The sequence below is a fragment of the Oncorhynchus clarkii genome, chromosome 10, assembly GCF_045791955.1.
Source record: "Oncorhynchus clarkii lewisi isolate Uvic-CL-2024 chromosome 10, UVic_Ocla_1.0, whole genome shotgun sequence".
In the NCBI taxonomy this organism is placed as follows: domain Eukaryota; kingdom Metazoa; phylum Chordata; class Actinopteri; order Salmoniformes; family Salmonidae; genus Oncorhynchus; species Oncorhynchus clarkii.
The window spans coordinates 67,894,732-67,918,087 of NC_092156.1; the positions used below are offsets into that span (position 1 = coordinate 67,894,732).

At 42.8% G+C, this 23,356-nt stretch overlaps 2 protein-coding genes across 5 annotated transcripts in view; one reads left to right on the forward strand and one right to left on the reverse strand.

Moving 5' to 3' along the window:
* The window catches only part of LOC139419040 (family with sequence similarity 13 member A), an 80,352-nt gene extending 70,037 nt beyond the window's left edge, over positions 1-10,315 (forward strand). Inside the window, exons 17-25 of the mRNA XM_071168899.1 lie at positions 2,637-2,853; positions 3,487-3,631; positions 3,990-4,277; positions 4,377-4,460; positions 5,493-5,588; positions 6,776-6,859; positions 7,577-7,779; positions 8,132-8,233; positions 8,403-10,315. Of these exons, the coding sequence (XP_071025000.1) occupies positions 2,637-2,853; positions 3,487-3,631; positions 3,990-4,277; positions 4,377-4,460; positions 5,493-5,588; positions 6,776-6,859; positions 7,577-7,779; positions 8,132-8,233; positions 8,403-8,526 (1,343 nt within the window). The 3' untranslated portion in view covers positions 8,527-10,315. The remainder of the gene's footprint in view (positions 1-2,636; positions 2,854-3,486; positions 3,632-3,989; positions 4,278-4,376; positions 4,461-5,492; positions 5,589-6,775; positions 6,860-7,576; positions 7,780-8,131; positions 8,234-8,402) is intronic.
* Positions 10,316-10,559: 244 nt separating this feature from the next.
* Positions 10,560-23,356, reverse strand: part of LOC139419041 (HECT and RLD domain containing E3 ubiquitin protein ligase 3) — a 35,776-nt gene continuing 22,979 nt past the window's right edge. For all 4 annotated transcript variants that reach the window (XM_071168900.1, XM_071168902.1, XM_071168901.1 and 1 more), the window contains 5 exons: positions 19,216-19,282; positions 18,895-18,977; positions 14,875-15,058; positions 13,773-13,875; positions 10,560-12,553 (listed from right to left, as the gene is read on the reverse strand). In XM_071168900.1, the coding sequence (XP_071025001.1) occupies positions 12,345-12,553; positions 13,773-13,875; positions 14,875-15,058; positions 18,895-18,977; positions 19,216-19,282 (646 nt within the window). In that variant the 3' untranslated portion in view covers positions 10,560-12,344. The remainder of the gene's footprint in view (positions 12,554-13,772; positions 13,876-14,874; positions 15,059-18,894; positions 18,978-19,215; positions 19,283-23,356) is intronic.

Genomic DNA, 23,356 nt, shown 5'->3' on the forward strand with positions numbered 1-23,356 from the left:
CGTTGTGAGGTCAGAACGCTCAGATCAACCCCACTCCTCGGCCACAGCGTCCAGTGTGCGATCTGATCGCTACGAAAGCGAAACGCTCTGAATTAACGAACGTCCAGAGCACACTACGAGTGCATTCTGGCACTCTAAAGTTAATTTACGAACGCACTGTATACCCTGTAACACGGTCCAGATACCAAGTGTTAGGCCACACACTATAGGAACATATTCTCAATCCCTTAGTGAATGAAAATCGCACACAATTCCTTTAATTCAAACTCAAGAAGGCAACATGAAAGAAACTTTGTTACAGTGTTTTCAAATATGTGCTGCTGAGCGTCATCAGCTGTAGCACAAACGGATAAAACGGACCGACAACCAGGAGCCAATATTTACCGTTACATGCATTTGTCAGCTAAATATGCCACTATTTTTATTCTGTATAACTCAACTCGTTTATAATATCGGGACATACAGTAGATATTTGTATTGTTGCTGTAGTCGGATGGATCAGAGGAACGGATAGGGTTTCCACTAGTTATCACAACCACAAAGTCAAAATCGGCTACAGTGGTAACTAGTGACGACCAGCAGATAGGCCTATGTGCGCGAGAGAATATCAACAATATGCCTCAAAATTTACCTGGGAAATTCGACCTGCAATTTGTAAACAAAACTGTTGTCGGACTACTATTGGTAAAAATGTAATTTTGAAGTGACACAAATGGCAAATTAAGCGTTTATCTATCAATTTCGAGATATGTTAAACCAACAAAAAAAAATGTTTTTTTTATTTGGAAATTCGAACCCAAATCGCTTCCCATATGAGTCCCTATCCCCCCCCCCCCCCCTTCTTCGAAAAACATGCATGTGCAGCTACAGGGTGTGTGTGTGCACGTGGGTGTGCATGTGATCAAAGAGTGATTACTGAATTCTGATGTTTCTAAATGTTTACATTGGTGATATGGAAACCTGACGTTGTTATTGCTCTCACCTTCCCTTCTGGCTATGTTACCGTTACCTCTCCAGTGTGCAGTGTAGCCTACATGGTCTCCTTTATTCCTGTGGTACAATACCGTGGTTTCTCTCACGTCCACACAAACGCACGTGCAGTAGAACAATCCTTGGCTGAGTTTTGTATTTACAATGCTGTTGTGTGGTGGTGGCTTAGGCGATCTGAAATGAAACCTTCCCTCCTCTCCTAGCAACAACAGCCTGTGTGTTTCACTGATCTGATACAGTACAACTCCCGGTGTGGGTACAATGCCGTGGTCTTTCTCTCTCTCTCACATGCACAACCCAACAATATTCTTCCTATGCCAGTCACTCTCCGTATTCTGGTCCCATATCTGCTTGCGCTGTCTTGCAAATTGATGACAACGGCCATAGGAATTGTGAAGACATCACAAACCGATATGGTACAAGGCTAACTCTGGAGTAACAGCCGTTCCATTCCTCTACCAGAGAGGCCATGGCTCCTGCATTATCCCAACCAGAGGCATCAAAGAGCAGTCCAATTTATTTATAGCTTGTGATTGGGATTGTCAGAGACATCTGCATGGTTATTTTCACCACAGTGTAATTATTGGCGAGTCGGAGTGGACTCTGGATGGGGCTGAACTGAGGCCAGGGGCTGGGGAAACCAGCCTGGAAAACAGACGAATGGGTCTGTAAGCCATTAGTTAGTGGTGAGAGTTTTAGTGAACAGCTTCATCATGCAATGCCGCAGTGACCTTTAGGGCGCTCAGATGCTGGTGCCAAGAAGGTGTTGCCGAGGTGACGAGCGACCGCCATGTTTAGACTTAAAGTGGGGTTTGATTCATTTGGATCCAATCAGTTGGATTCCCGCTGCTTACTGCTTGCCTCATCCCTTGAGACGACAATCAGATAGGCAAGCCGTTATTTTGCTGTGTTCTACTTCATAGACTACATCTACTACATAGACTACACTTTGTCTATGTTTAGTGGTATTTGCAGTTCAGATGTTGCAGCCACGCAGGGCCCATGTTGAGCTCTAACTGTGTTTGAGCGAGAGATAAGCCAGTGTTTGTCGACTGCTGGTAGAGCCTGCCATGTTCCACAGGTCGCGCCCTCATCCCTGCCCATGGTGATGCGTGTGTGTGTGTGTGTGTGTGTGTGTGTGTGTGTGTGTGTGTGTGTGTGTGTGTGTGTGTGTGTGTGTGTGTGTGTGTGTGTGTGTGTGTGTGTGTGTGTGTGTGTGTGTGTGTGTGTGTGTGTGTGTGTGTGTGTGTGTGTGTGCGCAGTGCAGTGCAGTTTTTTGTCACTTTCCTTTTTTTAAATTGCATCACCTTTTGGATTACAAAGCCTTGGGATATCAATATGTGCAGTGTGTTTTGTAGCGGTCCATGGTAGTCTAACCCACTTTTAGTGTGTGTGTGTTTTCATGGAGGTTCTGTCATTATCCAACTTTAATTTCAATTTTTAACCTTTATTTAACTAGGCAAGTAAGTTAAGAACTAATTATTATTTTCAATGACAGCCTAAGAACAGGGGGTTAACTGCCCCCTGTGACGACAGATTTTTACCGCGTCAGCTCGGGGATTTGATCTTGCGACCTTTCGGTTACTAGTCCAACGCTCTAACCACCTGCCGCCCCTAACCTGTGTTACTTTATGTGTGTTCCACAGAGCCAGTCCCGGCCTACTCGTCGTGGCAACGGGAGAGCATGGACAGCGAGGAGGCGTGCATTTCGCCCCAAGTGGGGGGCCGCCTGATTCGCCAGCTGATTGAAGAGGACAGCGACCCCATGCTGTCCCCCCGTTTCCACGCCTATGGTCATTGTCAGCAGTACATAGATGACACCGAGGTGCCACCCTCGCCGCCCAATACACACTCCTTTGCCAGGTGAGGAACCAACATGGATTTACAGTACTGTTGACTTTGGGGACGAGTAGTGTGTGTGTGTGTAGGTTTGTTTGTGTGACTGAGTGTGTGTGACTGTTTTTGTGTGTTTGAGTTATTATCGGGGTGATAGTTTTTTGTAAACAAACTCAGGTTGTTGGTCAGTATTAGACAGCTACTGGTATGTAGTTACAATATCTAAGGAAAACCTAGTACTTACTACTATAAAAAATGGCATTTTACAAGTCGAGTTAGCTATGAACGTTACATCAGTAAAATGTCATTATAATTTAGTCACAACTATACTGTGGTATATGTATAGCGCCTTTATCTGCTTTGTCACTAGCAGTGCAAACACTCGTCTGGAAAATTCACAATCAAAAGTTGCAATTGTAAACTCAACATCTAAGACGAAGAGAATTATAGTAGACAGCGGTTTTATTTGCAAGATATGGGAGTCACATAATGTGTGATTAGATGTGTGTTCATGCATGTGTTTTTTTTTTATTTTTTACAATGGGTGGCCATCAGATTGTGTGTTTTTAGAGTGAAGGCGTGTGCATATGTCCAACGTGACTCTGTGTCCATAGCAACAGGCAGTCCTTCTATTTCTATGGCTGTGTCTCTATCCTGCAGTCGGAGGAGGAGTTCCTCTCTGGGCTCCTGCGGTGACGACGACCAGCAAGAGCTGACCTCAGCCCAGCTCTCCAAGAAGATCCACGGTCTCAAGAGGAAGATCCACAAGTACGAGGAGAAGTTTGAGGAGGAGCGCAAATACAGGGTAAATAGTGGCCCCTCTGTAGCTGAAACATTGGACAGCAAGGAAAAATGAGTGAGCCACTTTCTGATTGATTTCTAAAGTAGCTACAGTATATCAGAGAAGGCAGAGCAGCACAACAAGCTTATTAGGATATATAGCAAGGCATCCAAAGAAATTCACATAAATATAAAATTACATTTATAAGACACGACTGGCTTCCTTCAAAGTAAACACGATTAGAGAGTTCATAATGAGACTCAGCTGATGGGAGGGGTGTCAGGAATGGGGTCAACTGATAAAGTCAAGATGTTGTGGGAAGACGTCAAACTACCCACTGCTGCTGTTTGTGGATTAATAGAAATCATGTTGTTGTTTACAGCCCTCACACAGTGACAAGGCTGACAACCCAGAGGTCCTGAAGTGGATGAATGAACTGGCCAAGCTCCGCAAAGACCTGAAAGAGCACAAGCTCCACAAGTCTGAGGAGGACCTCCCTCCGCTGACCCGCCAGCGCAGCAACACCCTGCCCAAGAGCTTTGGCTCCCAGCTGGAGAAGAAGCCCCAACAGGAGAAGGCACCCAAGCCCCCGGTAGAGAACACCCTGGAGGGCGTCCAGAACAAGCTGCAGGAGAAGAGGGACGAGGTGGGGCGGCCTGAGGACGTCAAGGTGAGATAGGAGCCGCCTAGCCGCTGGACCACTGTTAATAGCTAAATGCTAATGGTTAACGGCTAAAGGCTAACTAACAGTGTCTTCCTCCTCTGATAGGATATGACCCGGGAGCAGATTGGCGCTGAGAAGGTGGCCTTACAGAAGGCTCTCCTGTACTACGAAGGTATCCACGGTAGACCAGTGAGTGTCTTGTCCACTGTCCCTTTTCTGCCCCCCCCCCCCCCCCATAGAGCCTTCTAGATAGCCCACCCATCTGCCTGAACAGTAACTGATAGCTAAAAAAATAAAACAAATCTAACAAATACATTAAATCAGTCTCTGTCCAGTGGAAAACCTGACCTAGATCACAACTGAAGAGTGAATAATGTCTTGAACCAAGCTGTTTGTGTGTGTGTGTAGAGTGCAGAATGTGTGCACACAGATGTGTACTTTGTACTATGCAATCTTTTCATGCAACCTAGATACAACGTTGGCTGCATTTACACAGGCAGCCATTTTCTGATATTCTTTCCACTAATTGGTCTTCTGACCAAGATCTTTTCACAGCAGACCTTTTTCAGAGCTGATCTGGTTGGTCAAAAGATCGATTCATGAAACAAATATTAGAATATGTCTGCTGGTATAAATGCAGCCACAGAGACCCAGATACAACAATACATTATTAAAAGGATGAAATACCAATGAAAACATGACCTTCTGCACTGCAATATATCGTTATTGGCAGGCCAAACGTCTTTAGACAGCTGTGACGAGTACTGTTGTCTCAGCGACGACAATGGCTGAAGGACGAGAAGCCAGCTAACGTCTTAATTTACCTGTAAAGGAATCGACATGGAATCCCTTTTTGATTGGACTAATTGCAAGGGCTAATCCTTAAGGTTGTTTATCAGAAAGTGGTGGAAAGGTGTCCTTTCTGACACCCATAGCCTTCCCTGTGTGACTTTCTATCCTAGTTTATGGCCAGTTGTCCTCTGAGGTACTAAAAAAAACATTGGATTTGAATTGATGGGGATGGAATCTATGTTACCTTGCATGTTGTTGTGTGTCAGCCCTAGCTAGCAGAGTGCTATTGTAGCACCACAGGGGAGTGCTAATGCTAGCTAACTAGCAGTGTGCTATTGTAGCACCACAGGGGAGTGCTAATGCTAGCTAACTAGCGTTGTGCTATTGCTAACAATGTGCCTTTCCCTTTTCTCTCTGCCTCTTCTCTAGGTTACCAAGACTGAGAGACAGGTCATGAAGCCCCTGTACGACAGATACCGCCTGGTCAAACAGATCCTCTGCAGAGTTTCCACCATCCCCGTCATTGTAAGTATAGCTAGCTCTCTTTGCTCTCTCCCTTCATTTTCTCCACAGCAGAGTTGTTCCTGGGTTTCTCTTTGAGGAGCTGGTGGTAAAGGTCACCACGTAGCATTGGCTGAAGATCAAGCTCCTTTACGTGGGAACTAAATCCTAACAACGCTAATGTTAGCATTAGGCTAGCATTAACGTCAGTGTCCATAGGCGGGACTGTATGTAGTGGCTAGCCGTAGCGCTAGGTTAACCTCAATGCCAATGCCCTAAACCTAAACTCAGTTTAAATGGCTCAGTGGATCCACAGGTTCTTAACAGAGCTCAAAGGTGACAAGTTGGGGCCACAGCAACTCAGTTGGCCACAGGGAACTACGAACACATACACACACACACACACACCACAGCTGTGCAGACTCTCCCTCTAGACTAGAAAGATGGGTACGGAGGGGCAGAAAACGCTGTTCAAGAGTTCAGATTCTCATCAGATATAGGGATTCGCTGAGGCTGGATTCAAACCAGAAGGGGATAAAAAATATATATATATATATATATATATATATAATCTCACAATAACCTCTAACCACCAATACATTAAAGATTATTAGAATATATTTTTCCATTGTAATACATTTCGTCTCCATATGGTTTATGTAACGGGTATACAAGAGAACATTTGACTGTTTTGTCCCAGTTTTCCCTTTTAATTTCTTGTGTAAACACGTTGATTACGCAATATCTAATCTGTGTTATGAACCTAATGTACTGTACAGAACACATTTTATATAATAGATTTAATCCTCATTATATAAATTGGAGACCTAGCAAACGTTTATGTGCTGTACATGGTGGAATATAGGGTTATGTCAACTGCTGAATTCATTGTGGTAAAGAGCTGACTCGTGATACTCTTATCTGTTTGATCTAAAAACCTGTTACACAGCCTGCCTTTCAGAGGTTTAAAATCACACGAGAGCCTAGTGCTATGTTTTCACTGAAGAAGCCTATTATGGTCGTGACAAGGTCCCACAAACAAGAGCAGGTCATTCTGATCCTAGTACTTGGTGCAGGTTCCAAAAGAAGCATGGTAGTGTTCAGCAGAAAATCCTACAGTGACAAACCTATTCAGTTTCTTTATGTGCTCTGTAGTCAGAGCTGAACTGGGGTCAGTTCTCGAGTAGTAACCCCTCCTTGTTAACTCTCAGGCCTCCCCCTCCAGCAAACGCAGAGGTCCTGTACTTCAGCCCATTATCGAGGGCGAAGCCGCGCTCTTCTTTGACGACATCAAGGTGAAGACACACTGCTGCTCGTGCTCGACTAATCAGTGATCAGAACGCAACTCCCTCCCCCTCACACCCTCCAATCCCCTACTCCCTCACCTCTCAACCAAACCTGATTGCAGCCTGTGGATTGGGTGGCCACCCATAGCACTCGTGGGGGGCGGTTTTGATTCAATATCAACTTGGTTTTTGATGCTTAGATTGCTGCTTCATGACTTGTTAGATTGATTGCTTTGGGATCAACTTGATAGTGTGTGAGAAGGACTAACAAGGCGACTTGCCTGTGCATGGTGTGTGTCAATGTGTGTGTACACCAAAAATAAATCAGATGATCAAATAATCCAATCAAGCAAAAATAGGGAGATCGTCAAATCAACTCTGGTCTTGAGATGCTCATCACGTCTGTGCTGCAATTTGTGGATGTGTTAGAACAGTTCTGATTGAGACAATCTAAAATAAATTCAAAGTGGAAAAATTAACAATAGACATGTATTAACCTCATCAAACTGGCCTGTGCCTGAAAAACGACTGAATAAATGTTTCTTTGTGCTCTGATTCCAGTAACATTAAATTAACAATACTTGATTCTCTTGCATTAACATAGCTCTTGACCTTGGGGGTCCCTTGACAGCCCCATGGCACTACGATCAGTTCACCCCAGCATCGCTCACCCTTTCCCCCTTAACCCTCCACTGACCTCCCCCTTCGCTGGTTTTGTGCCCATAGGAGGAGGAGGATGGCTCTGAGGATGACTCCGAGTCCAACAACAAGCCCCAGATCACAGGGACAGTGCGTCCAGACTTCAGTATGCTGGGCTTCCTGGACCAGCTGGAGGAGGAGACGGACGGCTTCATCTCGCCCGTCGACGAGCTCTCGCCCTCCAAGAACACCACCGACATGCGTCTGTCCAACCTGCATTCGGCCACCATGTAAGCACCCAAGACGGCCCTGACCTCTTCTTAATTGTCCCTGAGGGGATAAATAAAGTTGAATTGGATTAAATATAATTGACCTATATCTAAAGCATCTGGATGGGTGAATAACACAGGCATTGTAGTTTAGATTGTAGAATTAAAGTAGTGCAATCATTAGTAGTCTCGTGTTATTGTTGATGTCTTATCTATTCAAGTTAGCTGTGGTATTTCATGTGTTTAGAAGAACGTTCACTTCTTAAACAACTAAGATTGAAACAACCTGAAGGACTTTAAAAGCCTTTTAGAGTCAAAACAACCTTTGAGGTTCAGATGCCTAAAGCAGTGTTTGTCTCTCCCCCACACACAGGCCGGAACTAGTGGAGCAGCTACAAGAGGCCCGGGAGGAGAAAAAGAGAATCCGCAAGAACCTAAGAGAGTTTGAAGATCAATTCTTCAGGCAAAACGGCAGGTAAGATGACGTTTCCGGTTTTGTTTCGTGTCATAGTTGGACTAAATGTAAACAATTAGATGATGCGAGGTGATGTACTGTCCTTCATCTTTGGTTGCACAGCCATTTTGACCGTCGTCCATTCAGCTAATGTTTGTATTTTGCTTCCTCCCACTTGCTGTTGCCGTAGAAACGTGCAGAAGGAAGACCGCTCCCCTTTGGCGGTAGAGTATAACGAATACAAGCACATCAAAGCCAAGCTTAGACTGATAGAGGTTCTCATCAGCAAAGGAGATGCCTCTAAGTTCCCCTAAAGAAAATAAAACATCAAAGACTGACAGAGGAATGAATGAGGCTCAGTCTCAATAAGAGATGAACCACACCAGCCCATGGAAAGGAAAACAGATACACCTCATCATCCCTCACAATATGTTTATTTTTTTCTTGTGCCATAGACTCATTTGGCTTCAGGAGATGCCAACATGTTGCCCCCTGATTAATCCTAACTGTAGAAGGGAAACGGTATGGCTTAGTTACTGACCTGAGAGGTGTTGGAACTGACATGTAGGTGCTGCCCCGGAGGCTACTCCATCTTGTCTGTTGTTTCCCTCGTATAGAAGAAGAACCCCGGAACTCAAAATGTCGGGCATCTTTGAATGACTACTAACCTAACGTAGCAGGCCTTAAAAGACGCCTGAGTAGAGTCCCCACATCGGTTTTTCAGGGGAAGTGGAGGAAAATACTGTATCCCTGAACCAGAAACATCCTAATTTTCCTGACCCCGCAGAGTGGACCAAAACCAACCTTTTTTCAAAGGAAGATTTAAAAAAAAAATTGGGGTGCATCTTGATATTGATTGATACCAAGAACTACCCTATATCAAATAGTCATCACTAATTTAAAGGATACATTTACAAAGAGTGTTGTATTGATTTAATTTATTTTTCTTCCTTTGAATGTTTATATAGACTCATATAGTTCATATAGACTTTTATATTGGATTCAAAAAAAGTCTTAATGTGGAGTGTAACATTAGATTTGGGATTATGTACTTTAAGGTATTGCCATTTTGAGAAACAAGATTTTGTAATCAGAAATTGAATGAGGGGATTGTGTATTTTTGTAAGGGAGACAGACAGTTACAATCTGCATGCAAACAACCAATCAGACAGCCAGTCTAGCAGAGTTCAGCCAATGGATGTATTTTTTAAATGTAACTCATGATTGGTGCCATATGCCACAAACTCTGACATTTTCGACTTGCAAACTAGTTGAACGCTGCACATGTATAAATACAACCAGTTAGCAAGTCGAACATTTCCGACTTTCCTAGTTCCGACTAGCACGTGAACGTGGCAATAATCTCGATGTTAACCTAGGAAAAACACACTTATCATCAATGCTTATATTTGTTTGTTTCCAGAAATTGTGTGTATTTTTAGCATACTATGAGGAAATGTCAGAGGAGCGTTAATTTGTTTAAACTGAGAACTAGAATGCAAAACAAATAGTCTGATGTGTTCTTGTGATCCAAAGAAAATGACTCAGATTGCATACCAAAATAGTGTAGTGGATCAATGTATACAATTTCATGAATTATTGTGATCATGGTCATCAGTCACTTATGAATTTGACTGCTTGTATATTATTTTGCATTGGTGTGTTCTTTTCCTATTCACTTTGTGTGAAAATAAGCTATCCTGTCTTGAAATCAGTGGTATATTTTGGCTCAAACTTTTCAAGACCGACAAGGGCCATTTTGTGTGGAACATCCATCCTTAAAGAAAAGTCCCAATAACTATCAAAATAGCTGCCAATCCCCAACGCAGAGCCTTCAATACTCAATCAAGGCATGCTGCTTTCTTTTTTTATGTAGGTATTTTCATAGCCTATTTGTTCCTTGTAAATATGGATCCAGATCTATGTTTACATTGCTAAGTGAGCAAGTACATTTTTCCTTTTTCTCCAAAATGGATCATTTTAATAGTGTGACTTTCGTTTTTATTGAATGTAAAACACTGGTGGACATAATGAATTATGGGTGTGTACATTTTAGTACATAAATTGTATATATAATATAAAACCAAACATATTTTTACTGAGTTTGTTGGCGTTGGGTTTTCATTGGTGTGTTTGTGTGGTACTGAATTGGTGTGGTGAATGTCAACACATTTCACAGGGAAATACTTCAAGAACACAATGTCATTCATATTGGTTGAACTCTACAACAAAATGAATTTCTTTACACAAAGTCCCCCTATATGCACCGCTCATTTATCCACAAGCAAATCCTTATTCCCAGACCAACCTATAAAATAGCTTCTTGATTTAAAACACAACTACAGGGCAAGCTGGAATTACGTTTTATTTGTTCAGGGAAAAAATGTCATCCATTTAGAAGGTACAAAATTAAATATGATATACTTGAAACAATCCAGTTATAGATCCACTAATAAGCCCTTATTTGCAAACATTGACCCCATGATTTGGAATTGTCGCCATTACCGTGGTGAAATAAGAATAATAGGAATGAATAGGCTTTTCCCCTAGCCTGGTCACTGATCGGTTTGTTGTCTTGCCAACAGCTTTAGTCAGCAAAACAGCACAAATGGATTAAGGACCAGGCTATAATAGAACACACTGAGCCTCCCTCAGGTATTGCCCTAGCACAGCTTTGAATAAACAAAAGTTCACTGACATTTGCTTTTGTTTATTATGTCATTGTCGACACTGAGGGTGACAATCAAAATAGTAATTATTCCCCTTGGGCAAATTTGTGGCTATTGATGTATTAAAACAAAAGACAAACAAGGAGACCAGCCGTCCCTATAGATAACGACGTTACAGTGGAGAAAGACATAGCTTAAGAGAAATGGTATACAATAAAATACCTCCATTGGCTGAGACGTTCGGTAATAGGACTGAATAGGCAGAATGCACAGACAAAGTTATTTCTATCACTTGCATATCAACACACGATCCAGATACACTTGAGAGAATAGTAATTGAAGTAACGGCCGGGAAACGATGCAGAGATGTTCAGAGTGCAGCGTCCCCTGACCCTCATACAAACGTCATTACATTACTGAGCTGTTCGTTATTGCTAATAACATGACCAAATATAATCTGTTCCTTAAACCTAATCAATGACCCAAGACTAATTCTGCAGGTCAAATCAACCAATCCTAATGTCTTTGGTCCGAATGCTGTGTCATCACAGAAGGAACCGGTGGTAACCATGAACAGATCATCTGTAAATCCGCCAGGCCACAAATGTGCACTCATTCTGACATTGAGATTATTTATTCCTAATCTGGGGTTACCGGGATCAAAGAGATGTGGATTAGCTGTATTTGTGTTTATAATGTAATAATAAGTCTTTTTAGCGTTTCCTCTCGACAACATGCACACAGACATTTTAACATCCATTAAAAAAGACACTTCACCAATACTACTGTAATAAAATCACTCCAACGGCATCGCAATCAAAGAAATATTGATACATGTAAGATTGAGGACATGTAAGTAACTCCAGTCGTTCAGTTCGTCTTTTTAATGTAGAAATAGACTGGTATTGTGGGTATGGCATTAGAATGCCATGTATTTATTGGGCTTGAGTATGGAACTGTCTGCCTGCTGTTCACTCATGTATTAATCTGGTATCATCTGTCCTCAAACTGTCCCAAGATCAACGGTAAAAGGCCAGACTGTTGTATTAATCTGGTATCATCTGTCATCAAACTGACCCAAGAACAGCGGTAAAAGACCAGATCCCAGGTAAAGGGCTTCAATGTTCACCTCTGACATGTATAATTTTTCAAATCCCAAAAAACTATTCAATTCAATAAATTATCTTAAAGCAACAAAAAAAGCTGGTTTAATTAAAACTGTTCAAGTTATGTACATCAATCTGCATAGAAGACAATTATAACTCAAAATATATAATCTCTTACGGTAAACTGTATAGGGAAAGTGCTATGGAAAAGAGGCCCCTTCCCACCACCTATCCGTCCATCCAGCCACCCCCATTCACAGGGCGTTGTTATTAAAGTACATTAGCATTAGCAGCCATGCTAATTCCCCCCCCTGGTCCTCCAGGCCTCTAGGGGGAGCCACTGACCCAGCCACGGTCTCACACCAGGCTGAAGCCCTCGTACTGCTCCACGGCCTGGGTGAGACGGCGGTGTAGGGTCTCTTTGGTCTGGTAGCGGGGCATGTCCAGCAGGTTGTAGCAGGTGTGGGCCACGGGCAGATAGTGCTCCTCGGCCGACGTGGACTGGATGGAGATGCGAAGGCTCTCCATGCCATGGATGGGGATGCGGTCGCTGCCCGTCAGGAATACTGGGAAAGAGGGGACAGTAAAGGGGAGGGCTAGTGTTAGCATTAGGTATAGTATTATAGTTGAGAGAGGGAGAGATAGCGTTAGATGTACAGTATCAGAGGCTGAGAGTACTAATACTCAAGCAGCTTTTTTTCATTGTAGCGTTAGAAATAGATAACATTGAGCTTGAGCCACTGGCTAAGTCCCAACACTAGTAAGTGCCTATTTAGACCTTGAGTAAAACTACAGACTGTCATTGTGATAGTTTAACGAGGTGTTGGCTGAAGGCTCTACTCAGTATTTACATAAGAACCGAGGGCTCACGTATTAATACTTACAAATGAACCGAGGGCTCTACCTAGTACTTACATAAGAACTGAGGGCTCTACCTAGTACTTACATAAGAACTGAGGGCTCTACCTAGTACTTACATAAGAACTGAGGGCTCTACCTAGTACTTACATAAGAACTGAGGGCTCTACCTAGTACTTACATAAGAACCGAGGGCTCTACCTAGTACTTACATAAGAACCGAGGGCTCTACCTAGTACTTACATAAGAACCGAGGGCTCTACCTAGTACTTACATAAGAACCGAGGGCTCTACCTAGTACTTACATAAGAACCGAGGGCTCTACCTAGTACTTACATAAGAACCGAGGGCTCTACCTAGTACTTACATAAGAACCGAGGGCTCTACCTAGTACTTACATAAGAACCGAGGGCTCTACCTAGTACTTACATAAGAACCGAGGGCTCTACCTAGTACTTACATAAGAACCGAGGGCTCTACCTAGTACTTACATAAGAACCGAGGGCTCTACCTAGTACTTACATAAGAACCGAGGGCTCTACCTAGTACTTACATAAGAACCGAGGGCTCTACTCAGTACTTACATAAGAACCGAGGGCTCTACTCAGTATTTACATAAGAACCGAGGGCTCTACTCAGTACTTACATAAGAACCGAGGGCTCTACTCAGTACTTACATAAGAACCGAGTGCTCTACTCAGTATTTACATAAGAACCGAGGGCTCTCGTATTAATACTTAGAAAAGAACCGAGGGCTCTACCTAGTACTTACATAAGAACTGAGGGCTCTACCTAGTACTTACATAAGAACTGAGGGCTCTACCTAGTACTTACATAAGAACTGAGGGCTCTACCTAGTACTTACATAAGAACCGAGGGCTCTACCTAGTACTTACATAAGAACCGAGGGCTCTACCTAGTACTTACATAAGAACCGCTTCTTCTTTTCCAGAGGGAACTCATGGAATACCTCCCAAAACATCCTCACAGTCGGATGAGTGGCTGAATACTCTCCTTTGTAAACCGCATTCTGTAGTAGAAAAGCCAAAACAACATAATATGGTTATATTATATTAGGGACAGTTATGTAACTGAAGTTGGCCAACTGCTATGATTTGTATAGAGCATTCTACTTGGTCACTATCATTAAGTGTTATTCAGAGTAAGAACATGATTCCTTCATATGTGACAGCCTGTGGAATTCCTCAGAGCTGTGTGTGTGTGTGTGGTGCAGACCCTTTACCTAGCCTAATCTAACCCCAGCGTTCAAACTTCATACACATTTCCCACATTCTGAGCAGTGCTGTGAAAACACCCCGCTTATGCCAGAGTCCCCATCATGTTGTCAATATCCTGCACACGACACTCGCAGTAAACACAGATCACAGACCCCTGACAATCATCTGAAGACATCAACACGCTAAAAACAACACGAATCCAGGAGAAGCCCAGTGTACATTACTTACGGTGACCTTTTTAACTTCCTCCATTAGCCAATGGCTAATCCCCATGCCCTCCCCGGCTCAGCGAGCCATACATGTCCCGACACTCGAACTTGACCAGACAGACGCTCGAACTTCCTGGTTTCTGACTGAAGGGTTTTGTCTAATTGGCTATGCCCTCGGGAACTGCCTGGTCAAGACAGGTTCGTTTTAGTGATGGGTCAACAATTAAAACAATTATTTTGATTAGTTTTGACACTGTGCTTTGCAGTATGGCATCAACTGTTTTATTATATTTCACACCCATTTTGATGTTCTCCGGTAACGGTATGTAGTGTCAACACCAGTGTTTTCCGTGGATGTTTGACTCAGTGATCGACTGCCCTGGGGTGTATTCACTCTTACATTCTCCATCATCTACCATGTAGGGTTAGCTTAGCATTCTCCATCACCTACCATTAGGATTAGCTTAGCATTAGCACTCACATTCTCCATCACCTACCATTAGGGTTAGCTTCGTATGACCTACCATTAGGGTTAGCTTCGTATCACCTACCATTAGCATGAGCGTTAGCTTTAAAGCTCACCTTCTCCATTTCCTCCCAGTTATAGTTGTTGTTTCCCACCACCATGGCCATAAGCTCAGAGGGCTGGAACAGCGACAGGATCTTCCCACCACACACCTTCAGGAACCCAGAGGAGAAGGCCTGGTACAGCTCGCTCACTGAGTCCCTGAACATGTACTTCAAGTAGGCCTCCACAAACTCCTCCCTGACACAGAGAGAGACACAGACAGACAGACATAACAAAGAATATTGAGTGGCCATACAGTTAACCATCCTAATTTTGGAGATCCAATCAGTAGTCTGGTTGTAGTTAATAGCCAGTGCCAGCCCTAACCTTTTGTGGGCCGAATGCAAGCACTCTTGGCAGCAAATAGAAACATTTGACATTTTAATAATTTCCTGCAATTCTACACATTTTGCCATGGGGCGGAGAGAAAGTTTTGCAGTTGTGAAACTAATTTCATGCAATTCTACTATTTAACATGGGACGGAGAGAAAATGTTGTAGTTTTAAAGCCAATTTCTGGCACTTATACACATTTTGCGATGGGGCGGAGAGAAACGTTTGCAGTTTCAAAGCGAATTTAGTGATATTCTGCACATTTTGCCATGACTTATGCCATCTTCATATGATTTTTAAGTGAGAGAAATTCCCTGTAACCATTTTCATTTGTTATTGCTTAAACCCCTGCCTGTCTCATGTTGCTGCACTAATACTACACACACAATGTGACAAGCCCCTCCACCTATGGCCATGCCACTCAGCCCTAAGATGGCCATCATGGTGAAGACTACATGGCCCATAACCCACTGCTCTACAGGTCAGCTGGCCTGAGTGGCCTCCTTATGGTTTAAATGAATGGTTTCCCCACATGGAGAGCAGCAGGAGCTGCTGAAGACTATCCAAGCGCCATAGAACTGTTTAAACAAAGGACTTTCCTTCAGCTTGAGGATTGAATAAGTTATACTCTGACAGAGCGAGGCCTTTTGATTGAGTTTGTCATTACTCTATCATTTGATTAACAAGTTTGTTATTAAAATTAATCATATGATGCAAAATTCATCATACAGGGATGATTTCTGTATTTTGAACATTACATATCTTGAAAATGTGATTGCTGACAAGCAAAACATTTTGGGACACTGTCAACAATGGACAAATGAAACAAATACCAAAATATAGTTTTTTGGTGAAATGTTCCTTTGAGGCTGCGACTGAACATGTTGTTCCTGTGACTGTCAGTATAACTTCATTCTCATGGCAGGCCTATCCCCTCAGGAGGGGAATAGGGATTTGTGAGGATAGAGAATATCAGTGAGAGCAGCACTAAGCCTGTGCCTCAAATGGCACCCAATTCCCTATATAGTGCACTACTTCAAAGGAAATAGGTTGCCATTTGTGACATAGACTAGCGGTCTCTCCCAGGAGGAGGTGTCACAGGGGAGGTGTTCTGTGTTCTGGAGACACGCTCTACTGGGCAGATTGGAGACCCGGAGACCCTTGGCCACTGCATCGGCCAATCAAAACAGATTAAAATAGACCATACATAACCCACCACCATAACCATCTATAATTGAGATCCATGGGACTGAGACACCCATCTTGAATTTAGTCACTATTAAGGGGCTGGGTACTGCGCATTCTGCAATATGGATTGTAGCTCTACTCATTAATACTTTCATCCTAGTAATAAACAACCATGACAGTTAAAGGATGGGACTATCCTGATTAATTTCTCTCATTTAGTCAGGAACTTAACTGGTAAAGAACTTTATCTTTAAAACAGCACATGACTGGATAGAGAGTCAAATGTGCCCTTGCACATAGGATGTTTAACACACACACACACACACACACACACACACAATCTGTCCCTGTGTGAGGTTCCTGTGAGGAGGATAAGATGATGATGGCAGTGTGTGTCAGGCCTGGAGTTCAGCACAGCATGGCCCAGGGAGGATGTGTGAACTCTGTGTAGCAACATGGTTGGCCACCCACCTGATTTCCTGACAGATACTGTAGCAGCCAGCTACAGAGACGTAAGGAGAGCTGCAGGGGAATAGAAACGTTGCTCTTCGGCCTACTCTCCCTTTCTTACTAACACACACACACGTGGCTAATATACACTCACACACACTGACACAGTCACACTCAAACAGACACACACACACTCCCCAGCCTCTCCCTCCAGAGATTTAACTGACGAGCCCCACAGCCAGAAATAAAAACACTTGATCTGGCAAACGGCAATGAGGAATGGGAGCAGGAAACTTGCCATAGCATCTGTGGGCTAAGCTAACCTCCACAACTCCACTCACAATAAACAAACCTCCCTCGGTGTAATGAAGAGGAAAGGTGACTCAACTCATTGTTTCAGTTTTTCCTGACCATGTGACCTGTCCAGGAAAACTCTGGGCTGCAGTTATAGTCTATAAGTAGGAAAAACTCCTGGAATTATGCTTTCACTTATTTACATTTTAGTAGACGGTCCTATCCACAGCAACAATTAGGGTTAAGTGCCTTGCTCAAGAGTACATTGAAAGATTTTTCACCTAGTCACCTTTCAGTTACTGGTCCTGTGTTCTTAACCACTAGGCTATCTGCCACTTGAAAATTCTAGATATGCCTGCACTTCAAGTCATAACAGACAGCCTTCAAAACGGCCTTCGTAGTCTGACTCTGTTTTGGCAGGATGAATGGGTTAGTTTTTCGCTTGCTCTCTCTCTCTGGGTGGAGGCCCTGAGGATTTGGCCCCACGGCCAAATGGCTAGTCAAAGTATAATGAGGATTTGTGGAGAGATGTGGGCTGCTGTTGTTCTGAACCCAATCCCAGCTGGGGACATCCCCATCTGTTCAACACAAGCTTCCAGCACACCCCCGTACTGTTACCTCAATGGACTCCTCCATTAGCTGCTCTAACTCTGTGTCAGTGACAGAAGGGCCGCCTCAAAATACAGTGAGCTCCAAAAGTATTGGGACAGCGAAACATTTTTGGTTGTTTTGGCTCTGCACTCTGCTACCCCCCGAAAACAATGCTAACATCCCATGTTCTTGTAATGGTGAGAGGTTATCATATCTTAATATTTGTACGTCTAACTTCTTCACAATTCATTCAGGATTATCCGTAATCATGTTAGCATCCACATTAATGTAGAGAAACATATTCTATTCGTATTTACAATAAAACTGACTGCAATGACACAATATATTACAGTGACTTGCGAAAGTATTTGGCCCCCTTGAACTTTGCGACCTTTTGCCACATTTCAGGCTTCAAACATAAAGATATAAAACTGTATTTTTTTGTGAAGAATCAACAACAAATGGGACACAATCATGAAGTGGAACGACATTTATTGGATATTTCAAACTTTTTTAACAAATCAAAAACTGAAAAATTGGGCGTGCAAAATTATTCTGTGTCGTTCCACTTCATGATTGTGTCCCACTTGTTGTTGATTCTTCACAAAAAAATACAGTTTTATATCTTTATGTTTGAAGCCTGAAATGTGGCAAAAGGTCGCAAAGTTCAAGGGGGCCGAATACTTTCGCAAGGCACTGTACTGGCCTGTCTCCTGGTAGCGCCTCTATGCTCTGGACACTATGCTGACAGACACAGCAATCCTTCTTGCCACAGCTCGCATTGATGTGCCATCCTGGATGAGCTGCACTACCTGAGCCACTTGTGTGGGTTGTAGACTCAGTCTCATGCTACCACTAGAGTGAAACATCAGCCAGGAAGCATAGGAACTGAGAAGTGGTCTGTGGTCACCCCCTACAGAACCACTCCTTTATTGGGGGTGTCTTGCTAATTGCCTATAATTTCCACCTGTTGTCTATTCCATTTGCACAACAGCATGTGAAATTTATTGTCAATCAGTGTTGCTTCCTAAGTGGACAGTTTGATTTCACAGAAGTGTGATTGACTTAGAGTTACATTGTGTTGTTTAAGTGTTCCCATAATTTTTTTTGAGAAGTGTGTGTGTATATATATATATATATATATATATATATATAAATAAATAAATAAAGGGGCCCCACCTGTTGTTCTTGTCCACAGTGATGCGGTCTCCTCCAGGGATAAGCTCCTTAACTTCCGTCAGACCATAGTACTCTCTGGTGATCTGGGATGGACACAGTGGGGGTTTAGATATCATTCAGTCAGGCAACTAAATATCATCCATTTCTACTGCAGAATCTGATTTGGCATCTGAATGTTGTGAAGATCTTTCTGTACAGTCATCTTTTAAATGGGTAATGACGTAGTGTTTCAGGAGGGAGTGGGTTTATGTTTTGTTTGGGGTTCAGACATCTCCAAGAGTTGGCACAATTCACAACAGGGGGGGCCCTGTGAGGACTTACAGCAAAGTTTAGACAAAATGTCTCCTCAACATCATCTTCCTCATGGTCCAGGAGCTGTTGTAAACTCCTAGAGAGAGAAAGAGAGACGTATTCACTAACACATGATCGTAGAGAATGTAAGTTCTGTCTCACTATGGTGGAAAAACAAAGAGACGAGGGCTAGCGAGAGAGAGGGGAAACGCAAGACAGAGAAATAGAAGACCAATGTCATCCTCATCAAAATTCCTCCCACATAGCTGCGTCTTGAGGTAAAGACTCAGCCAGCACACTTTTCATCACTGACACGGACAGCATCCCTACCTGGAAGCCTCAGCCATCGCTAAAGACTTTCTCCCTAACCTAGCTGGGGATAACACACTCTCCATTTTAAGGCCTCTGCCCTCAGTAGCATTTAGTGACATCGCTAACGTCACATTTTATCGCTTACCCTGGTGGCCAGCTGTGTTCTGTCCCCAAAGCACCTGGATTATCTAGGATAGAACAGAAGAGGGAACAACAAGGCTTCCTGTAGCGCTAGCCTGTTTGAGCGCTAATGCTAGCGGCTAATAATAGGCAGTAATGGAGAATGTCGGCTATGCTGATTCTAACAGCTAATAGATAGTGATTGAGAATGGGGGCTACGCTAATGCTAGTAGCCATTAATAGACACTGATGAAGAATATGGGCTATGCTATGCTAACGCTAGGAGCTAATAATAGACAGTGATGGAGAATGGGGGCTACGCTATGTTAATGCTGGGAGACAATAACAGACCGTGAGTGATGGAGAGTGTGGGAGGACTACGCTAAGCTATGCTTGCTAGGGAGAAGCTAGCCAACCCTAACACAACACAGGAAGTATGCATGGAGTAACAGAGCCAGGGATAGGGTGCCAAGGGGAAAAGAAACTCCTCGTTCTCTCCAGACCCAAAGGGCAGCCAAGTGGGATGTCTCACATTCTGTTGAAGTTGGAGGGAGGATGGGAGTATGCTGCCTTGCTTTGTATGGGCTGTGTATTGGAGTGGTGTTCTTACGGATTGTAGAGTTGAGTTTTTCTGCACAAAGTACTCTGAACTACAGTAGTCTGTGAAGTAGGTACAGTTGAAGTCGGAAGTTTACATACACCTTAGCCAAATACATTTAAACTTAGTTTTTCACAATTCCTGACATTTAATCCTAGTACAAATTCAGTCTTAGGTCAGTTAGGATCACCACTTTATTTTAAGAATGTGAAATGTCAGAACAATAGTAGAGAGAATGATTTACTTCAGCTTGTATTTCTTTCATCACATTCCCAGTGTGTCAGAAGTTTTCATACACTCAATTAGCATTTGGTAGCATTGCCTTTAAATTGTTTAACTTGGGTCAAACATTTTGGGTAGCCTTCCACAAGCTTCCCACATTAACTTGGGTGAATTTTGGCACATTCCTCCTGACAGAGCTGGTGTAACCGAGTCAGGTTTGTAGGCCTCCTTGCTCGCACAAGCTTTTTCAGTTCTGCCCACAAATGTTCTATAGGATTGAGGTCAGGGCTTTGTGATGGCCACTCCAATACCTTGACTTTGTTGTCCTTAAGCCATTTTGCCACAACTTTGGAATTATGCTTGGGGTCATTGTCCATTTGGAAGACCCATTTGCGACCAAGCTTTAACTTCCTGACTGATGTCTTGAGATGTTGCTTCAATATATCCACATCATTTTCCTGCCTCATGATGCCATCTATTTTGTGAAGTGCACCAGTCCCTCCTGCAGCAAAGCACCCCCACAACATGATGCTGCCACCCCCATGCTTCAAGGTTGGGATGGTGTTCTTCAGCTTGCAATCCTCCCCCCTTTTCCTCCAAACATAACCATGGTCATTATGGCCAAACAGTTATATTTTTGATTCATCAGACCAGAGGACAAAAAAAAGTACGATCTTTGTCCTCGTGTGCAGTTGCAAACCGTAGTCTGTCTTTTTATGGCGGTTTTGGAGCAGTCTTGGCTTTTGATTTTCCCATGATATCAAGCAAAGAGGCACTGAGTTTTAAAGTAGGCCTTGAAATACATCCACAGATACACCTCCAATTGACTCAAATGATGTCAATTAGCCAATTAGAAGCTTCTAAAGCCATGACATAATTTTCTGGAATTTTCCAAGCTGTTTAAAGGCACAGTCAACTTAGTGTATTTAAACTTCTGACCCACTGGAATTATGATACAGTGAATTGAAATAATCTGTCTGTAAACAATTGTTGGAAAAATGTACTTGTGTCATGCACAAAGTAGCTGTCCTAACCGACTTGCCAAAACTATAGTTTGTTAACAAGAAATATGTGGAGTTGTTGAAAAACAATTTTTAATGACTCCAACCTAAGTGTATGTAAACATCCGACTGTATTTGATATCCAGTTATCTTTGGGCTCCCGAGTGGCGCAGCGGTCTAAGGCACTGCATCTCAGTGCTAGAGGCGTCAATACAAACACCCTGTTTTGAATCCAGGCTGTATCACAACCAGCCGTGATTGGGAGTCCCATAGGGCGGTGCACAATTGGCCCGGGTTTGGCCGGGGTAGGCCGTCATTGTAAATAAGAATTTGTTCTTAACCGACTTGCCTAGTTAAATACATTTAAAAATATCTTATTTCAACTCAGAGTACTAGGAGTACACAGAAATACTTGAGTAAAGAAACACCCCAAATGACTAACCAACTGTCATTAATTTCTCTTCCTTCTTCATTTCTTCATCACCACTTAGTTCAAAACCCACAGCTGTGTCGACTCTCTACTGCCTCGGTCTTAAGTGTACCCAAAAGTCAAGCCAAGAAAGCAACACAACCCATGACAAAACAACAAGACACTATTCATCGTCTGGGTTGTTTTGTGGCCCAACACTCCCGAGGGAGCCAACTCCTTAAAGAAAGCTGTCTTTTACTGTGACACGCTCAAGGGCCGATGCACTGCCCTAATTGTAGCCCTCGGACTGGTAATCTAAGGATAAAAAGCTTCAGCACCAACCTCCGGGTCATCTGCAGACAATTAGACCCTAGGCCAACCGCTGGGTTATGTACAGTAAGTACAGTGCCTTCAGAAAGTATTCACACCCATAGACTCTTTCCACATTTTTTTGTGTTACAGCCTGAATATAAATTTGATTATAATTTAGATTTTGTATCACTGCCTATACACAATATGCCAAAGTGGATTTAAAAAAAAAAATGTTTACAAATTAATAAAAAACTAAAAGCTGAAATATCTTGAGTCAACAAGTATCCAACCCATTTGTTATGGCAAGCCTAAATGTGCTTGACAAGTCACATAATAAGTTGCATGGACTCGTGTCCATGCAACTTATTATTATTGCACACTTAGTGTTTAATGTGATCTTTGAATGACTACCTCATCTCTGTACCCCACACATACAATTGTTTGTAAGGTTGCTCAGTCAAGCAGTGAATTTCAAACACAGATTCAACCACAAACACCAGAGGTTTTCCAGATTGAAAAAAGAAAAAGATGTTTGAGCATGGTGAAGTTATTAATTGCACTTTGGATGGTGTATTAATACACCCATTCACAACAAAGATACAGGCGTCCTTCCTAACTCAGTTGCAGGAGAGGAAAGAAACGGCACAGGGATTTCACCATGAGGTTAATGGTGACTAAAAGAGTTTAATGGCTGTGATAGTTTTCTCCTGAGGATGGATCAACCACATTGTAGTTATTCCACAATACTAACCTAAATGGCAGAGTGAAAAGGAAGCCAGGGCAGAATACATGCATCCTGTTTGCAAAAAGGCACTAAAGTAATACTGCAAAAAATGTGGCAAAGAAATGAACCTTATGTCTTGTATACAGAGTGCTATGTTTGTGGCAAATCTAACACAACACATCACTGACTACCACATTTTTAAGCAGGGTGGTGGCTGCACCATGTTATGGGTATGCTTGTCATCTGCAAGGACTAGAGAGTTTAGGATAAAAATAAACGGAATAAAGCTAAGCACAGGAAAAATCCTAGAGGAAAACCTGATTCAGTCTGCTTTCCAACAGACACTGGGAGACTAATTCACCTTTCAGCAGGACAATAACCTAAAGCACAAGACCAAATATACACTAGATGATATTGAATGTTCCTGAGTGGCCTAGTCACAGTTTTTACTCATAAATCGGTTTGAAAGTCTA